The sequence below is a fragment of the Octopus sinensis genome, linkage group LG3 (genome assembly GCF_006345805.1).
Source record: "Octopus sinensis linkage group LG3, ASM634580v1, whole genome shotgun sequence".
NCBI classification, from domain to species: Eukaryota; Metazoa; Mollusca; class Cephalopoda; order Octopoda; family Octopodidae; genus Octopus; species Octopus sinensis.
The window spans coordinates 170545016-170552515 of NC_042999.1; the positions used below are offsets into that span (position 1 = coordinate 170545016).

The following is a 7500-nucleotide window of genomic DNA, read 5'->3' on the forward strand; positions in this document are numbered from 1 at the left end:
CTTAATAGAAAAACATACGTTGAACGGGGGGGGGGGAGACAGGATGGTTATGACTGGATTGGCTTTGGTTGCAAGTCTACTCGATCAGGGATGACTTGAAGCTAATCAACAACATCCACGATCGCTTCCACGCCAACAACAGCTACAACCACATTTTCAATAATACCAGACGCGTGGTGAAATTTTTTCACGATGTCTAATATTCAAGAGTAAATATTTTTGAAAGGTAACGTGGTCACAACAGCTTAATATTTCCAGTATTTTCGACGAGGGAAAACCATGTCATCTAAATGAGTATTTATCAACAAAATATCTTTAAAAGTTTTAGAAAGGAATTACAGTCTTTTTGTTGTTTAACCTGTACATTTTTTTTTTGGAATGTTTGACACAAATTCTTGTTGGACAACTTTATGTACACTAAGAAAATTTGTGTTTGCATTTGATGCGTGTGGACAAATATTTTTACGGATGCGATTAAGAATGTGTGAGTGAAGATAAAAGCAAAACAAAACACCTGCAGCCAATAATATTTTTCTAAACAATTACTCAACTCGAAAAGAATCACGTATGAACATTGCTTAGATTATTGTTATCTGTTCTACCTAAGGAGCGAACACATCAATTCAACGAACTTTCCGATCAAATATTATCAAGATTACACACTTAGTGATATTAGAGAACTTTTATGCAGGTATTAAGTTATATGTGTAACGTAATGTTTTCTACAAAATCGATGGTGAGTATAAATTTCCATTATTATTTAATTTTTTTCTACAACAAACACGAATCCATTGATTTCCCCCCTTTTAATAAGAAAAGAATGAAAGGTATAATGTGTTTATATTGCTGCAATTTTCGTCTTACCATTTGTTTATTAATCAATATAGTTACTTGATTAATTCTTAATATGTATTGCAAGCTCTAAGGTGGCGAGCTGGCAAAATAGTTGTGGCGCTGGAAAAACGAAATGCTTAGGCCCCCCCCCCCCAGCTTCACATTCGGAGTTCAAATCTAGCCGAGGTCGACTTTGCCTTTCATCATTTCAGAATCGATATGTACTAGGGTCGACGTAATCGACTTTTCCCTCCTCCGAAATTGTTGTCCTTGTTCCAAAATTTGAAACCAATATCTATTGTAAGCTCTTTTTTTTTTCTGCAATAGCTTGTTATAAATGGAATCCATCACACACTTTATAAATATAACAGTCGGATTCATTACAGTTTCCAAAGACACTAAGTTTTACGTTCTTTCGTGAAGAGTTTTAAAGATGATATTTATTTCAAAATTGTTTCGCAATAAATAAGATATTCTTATCAATGTTGAGCAGTGGAACAAATAGAAGCTTTCTTGGATTCCGAGTTCCTTTCCCAACCAAGCTTTCCGTGCAGATATTGACACGTGGATTTCCAAACTATATCGATTTCACCAGTTTTCGTGAAGTGATAGGTCGTGTCTGCTATATATCTCTTATTATATATAAAGAGGAAGATAAGCTTTCAGCACATATTTTTTTGTTACTCGAAAGTAAACATTTCATTTCCGCTGCCCTTGAGAACAAAGAAAAAACAAAAACAAAACAACAATAATAACATACATTGATGCCAGGAGTGGCTGTGTGGTAAGTAGCTTGCTAACCAACCACATGGTTCCGGGTTCAGTCCCACTGCGTGGCATCTTGGGCAAGTGTCTTCTGCTATAGCCTCGGGCCGACCAATGCCTTGTGAGTGGATTTGGTAGACGGAAACTGAAAGAAGCCTGTCGTATATATGTATATATATATAAGTGTGTGTGTGTATGTTTGTGTGTCTGTGTTTGTTCCCCTAGCATTGCTGGACAACCGATGCTGGTGTGTTTACGTCCCCGTCACTTAGCGGTTCGGCAAAAGAGACCGATAGAATAAGTCCTGGGCTTACAAAAGAATAAGTCCCGGGGTCGATTTGCTCGACTAAAGGCGGTGCTCCACCATGGCCGCAGTCAAATGACTGAAACAAGTAAAAAGAGTAAAAAAAAAAAAAAGAGTATGTATGTATGTAAATCCATAAACTCTATTTGTTCTAATGTCATTAAGATTAAACACAATGTGAACATTGATATTGCGAGTAAATTTCGATTTTATCCAATGAATTTATTTGTAGGATAGATTGTCATTCACCAATGATTCGTTTGAGAAAATTAGCCCATGTACACAAAACAGATAAATAGATAAATGAACGAATGAATAAATAGATAAATATATTCAAACTTAAGCCAAAAGGTTCACGACGGGCTTCTTTCAGTTTCCGTCTACCAAATCCACTCACAAAACTTTGGTCGGCCCGAGGCTACATTAGAAGATACTTACCCAAGGTGCCACGCAGTGAGATTGAACCGACTGAACTCGGAACCATGTAGTTGCGAAGCAAGCTTCTTATCACACAGCCACACCCGCGCCTACACACACACACACACGCATCAGATAATTCCAATGGTCAAAACCCGCGGACGAGCCATTTGCTTCCCACTTCTGGCTTCGCATAGTTTTCTTACATTTCAATGTGTCACCTGTCTTTATTTATTAAGATTAATGGACAACTTTGTTTAATACATTACAAATACTATACAGTTATTCATATCTCATCTCTGTATGCTTATACAATTGTATATGTGTGAGTTGACTATTAGTTTTTATTTTTATTTTGTATGTTGGTGCCTAGCTCCAGGCCACAGGTCATATCTGATCAAGCAGTTGTATGTCGGATCAAATGTTGCTATTGTTCGGTGGAGCTTGTGATACATACATACATACATACATACATACATACATACATACATACATACATACATACATACATGCATATATACATACATACATGCATGCATACACACATACATATATATATATATATACACATGCATACATACATACATGCATACATACATGCGTACATACATACACACATAGATATATACATACATACATAAGAACCGACAGTATAGTAGAAGCTATAGCCACAATGAGAAGAATGGTGGAATGTCGTAGTGAAAACCTCAATAAAATGTAAACATAATAGACGTGGCGAAGTGATTTGGGGTTGAGAAGAGAAGATGTGGAGATCCACAACCTTTCTCTCATTTCATTCGTCCTTACGTTCTGAGTTCAAGTTCCGCCGAGGTCGACTTTGCTTGTCATCCTTTCGAGGTCGATAAAATAAGTACCAGTTGAATACTGGGGTCAATGTAATCGCTTGACCTCCTCCCCTAAAATTTCAGACCTTCTGACTATAGTAGAAAGAATTATTGTTGTTGTTGTCGTCGTCGTCTTCTTGGCTTTTAACAGGTGGAGAGCTGAACCATCCTGGGGTACAGAGGATCGCAATCTAGACTAGAGTCTGAAAGTTTACCACACTATAGTGGGTTACACCATGGTTCCTCTGCTTTGTGGCAGAAGTAGGAAGAAAGAGTGAGAGAAAGTTGTGGTGAAAGACGACAGCAGGGTTCACCCCCTCCCCTGCCGGAGCATCGTGGAGCTTCGGTGTTTTTGCTCAATAAACACTCACAATGCCCGGTCTGAGAATCGAAACCGCATTCTTACGACCGCGAGTCCGCTGCCCTAACCACCGGCCATTGCGCTTCCACTGTTGTTGTTGCTGTTATTGTTGATGTTGTTATTATATAAGCTATGATAACTTTGAAAACTGCTGCCACCTATCATAGATTGTAGTTCTATCAAAAAAGAAATAAAAAATTCTTGGAGATTTTTTCATTGAATCAAGTTCTATACCAGTTCTACAAAGAAGCTCCGTTTATCGGTTCCATGAAGAAGCTACTGCGATGTAGAGCCATTGCTCCAACAAATTGCTTTCATTGATATGAAATATGCTGATTTACGTAGCGAAAGTCAACAACCAATATCGCACAGCAAATAAAGGCAACAACAGTTGAGTAGAATCTGCCATCAAGATAATTGCCAAAAAATGTGATGCACGATTGAAACAAACGTTATCACAATTACACTGAGAAGAGACTGCCTCCACTGCTTGAACAAACGGTAGCCGCTTAAGGACATGGTCGAAATGAATAAAGTATATAAAAAGCTGAAAACACGGATGACAGTAAGATAAAAGTTCAGTACTTACACTGAAAAGGCACTCATTGAAAGGACTCTTGTGACACAAATAAATAGAATAAACTACTAACTTGATGTTATCTGTGATCAACCAAGTTGGTAAAGGACACCTAGTACAAATTCAAGCACCCAGCTTTTGGACATTAAATGTCTTATTGTGTTGTGTGTTGCAGTCAGCATTTACCAATAGGCTGAAACAAAGAGATCGATCCAAATGATAACTCGTGGCTAGTTGATGTTCCGATAGGGACATCAGCAGGGTAACACATTGGAAGTTGAATACAAGCAATAGATGCAAAGATAATAATGAATTTACGAACCCCCAACTGCGAGTTTATGATAGTCTATCCAAAATTTGCAGAAGCTGCCGATGAAAGATATTCACAGATAAACCAATTTGCCTTAAATGTGAACTACGAATGATATGTCAGAAGCTTTGCTGTTGTCAGAAATTTCATGAACATTCGACGATCAACGATAAATTTTCCTTAAAACCACAAGTTGCATATCGCAGCATTAAATATCATATTATCAATGCTTATCCCCAGGGTAGTCTGGAATCCTTTAGAGACAGAGTTTGTGTGGAATCTAGAATATAAATATACAACTGCATTGCAGGAAGGAACTACGTTGTGAGTTCTGTGAATCAAAAGATATTTTCAGTGAAATTCTGCCGATAAAAACTATCGAATGGAATAATGATACAAAACTATGGAATGGAAAGTTATATGGAAGAGATTTTAAGATCGGTTGTTAGAGTGAGCTCATGTTTTACAAGGAAGCTAACCTCATCCTGTTAAAAACACACTGGATTCAATGAACTATCCCGGTTGATAGCAGCATCAACAAAGCACTACATTCACGGTTAAGATTTGTGGCTAAAAACGTGGAAAAATAAAGTACTGGGCCATAGCATGCTAAAATGTTTTGCCTAAATCAGTCTTTCTCAAGTTTTTTTTTGTCCCATACTCTACTTCAGTCTCCTCCCCCCCAAAGAAAAACAAAAAAAACATGCACCCAATCACAAGTGGACAGAAATAGTCAAAGATATAATATATATATATATATATATATATAAATATATATATATATATATTCAGCAAAAACAATTAAGATCCAAGTGAATTCCAATGAATTCACATGAATGTGGTACCTAACTTAGATGTACCAGAATTCATTTATGGTGTTAACCATAAATAATTGGGGGGATTATAACCAAGAAAAAAGCAACAAGAATGGATTAGTAGTTTAGTACAAGTGTTTCATACTAAGAACAATTTTATTTGCAGCTTCAAATAAAATTGTTCTTAGTATGAAACAATTGTACTAAACTACTAATCCATTCTTGTTGCTTTTTTCTTGGTTATATATATATATAATATACATATAATAGTCAACAGATGCGAGCAAGGGAATCTCAGGAGGATCCCAAGTAAGCAGATATGGTGACAATGATTCAGATATATATATACATACATGGTGGCTGCCCCCTCGTTATCGAGTATGGCCATTGCACAAAGCTTAATCAATGTTGTTATCGTGCAATGCCTATGCAAGAAGATTTTTTTTAAAGTGAGGAAAGGCTGTGCACTGAGTCAATCCCACTCACTAAGCAACAGCAGCCATAATCCAAAAAGAAGAACAAGTCAACATCATCGGTAACCACTGAGCCGCAGGTTTTATGTCGGAGTTATTCCAGTTACCTGAGTTACCTTCTCCTAGAAGGATGCCCTGACAAAGGCTGGGAGTCCTTCACTCCCAATGGTTTAACCGCGCGATCGGGTATTCAGTCCGATTATTTCTATGTCCCAGCGCATGATACAGCCTTCAGAGATTTATTGGATGGCCGTTGACTCTCAAGAGTTCCTCCGCCCTTTGACGGGTTTTGTTTTTCATCCCGCAGGGTGTCCAATAAACACTCTCCTCACCAAGCTTTCTTGGTGAGGTTGCCAGTTTAGTCGCCGACGACCCGACCATGTAACAGGTTGTACTGGGTTACATGTTACCAGTAGCACTCGAAAGTGACCTGACATGAATATATACATACGTACATATATACATACATACATACATACATATATTGGAGAAGACAAGCAGAAAGAGAGAGAGAGAGAGAGAGAGAGAGAGAGAGAGAGAGAGCGACAGAGAGAGAGAGAGGAGGAGAGAGCGACAGAGCGGAGAGAGAGAGAGAGAGAGAGAGAGAGAGAGACAGAGCAAACTTACTCTGATTACATAGACTCAAAGACTTAGAGGGTAGAAGACGTTACAAGTCCGACAGCTGTTTCTGGGGCTCGGATTTACTTCATAATGTTGGCTGATCGAAATTTGCAGTCACATATGAAAGCAAATAAATATTGGTAAAATCCAGAGCCCCCTTTATCAGGGTGGATAGATAAGAGCCTATTGTATCAGATCATTACGCAGGGAAAGGTCTAAGTTCAAATTCTGCCGAGGCCTACTTTGGTTTTTATCTCTTTCAGGATCTATAAAATAATTACAATTTGAGCATCGGGATCGATGTAATCGATTTGCCCTCTCCCTAAAATTTCTGATCTGCTGCCAAAATTTTAAGCCATTATAAGTGAACTTATTTCTTTACTACCCACAAGGAGCTAAACACAGAGGACAAACAAGGAAAGACAAAGGGATTAAGTCGATTACATCGACCCCAGTGCATAACTGGTACTTAATTTATCGACCCCGAAAGGATGAAAAGCAAAGTCGACCTCGGCGGAATTCGAACTCAGAACGTAACGGCAGACGAAATACCGCTAAGCATGTCACCCGGCGTGCTAACGTTTCTGCCAGCTCGCCGCCTTAAGGATCTATTATATTGAAGGATCATAACTTGAAGATTTGTCACGACAAGACTGAATTCTTTCTCAACGAATTTAACTATAGTTAAGTAGTGAGAAAAAAGGAAGAAAGAGAGAAAGAAAGAGAGAGGGAGAGGGAGAAGGAGAGGTAGAGAGACAGAGAGAGGGAGAGGGAGAGATAGAGAGACAGAGAAAGATTAATTAAAATTATTGTTGTACCGAGGAGAGAAAAATAAAGGATCAATTACAATGTTAATTAAATTTGGTGGAGGTAAAAATGTGATAACTCCAAAGTATTAATTGTTTAAAATTATAATTATGTATGCAATGAGAAGACAGAAATATTAGTTGGGGGGTAATAAATAATATGATGTTGGCAATAACGGGAGCAATCCTGGACATGTTTTAGTTTTATTAGATTTTGTTAGTCTTTCCCAGTATGTGTCAGATATTTATAGTGATAGACGATTACTATCCAGAGCAGGGCTTCTCCATCTTTTTTGCCCTGCGATGCGCTTCGATTTTTAAAAAATAAAAAACCCTGCGCCATACCATCAATCAGACAAAGTTAGTATACAG

The 7500-nt window shown here is 37.9% G+C and overlaps 1 protein-coding gene across 2 annotated transcripts in view; it reads left to right on the forward strand.

The window, feature by feature from the left end:
* Positions 1-7500, forward strand: part of LOC115209475 (solute carrier family 12 member 3-like) — a 131048-nt gene that overhangs the window by 21571 nt on the left and 101977 nt on the right. The window contains exon 1 of one of the 2 annotated variants that reach the window (XM_036501635.1): positions 638-736. The exons of the other annotated variant lie outside the window; for it this stretch is intronic. Within the exon in view, the coding sequence (XP_036357528.1) occupies positions 686-736 (51 nt within the window). The 5' untranslated portion in view covers positions 638-685. Of the gene's footprint in view, positions 1-637; positions 737-7500 lie in introns of those variants that run through there. 2 annotated transcript variants of the gene reach the window in all.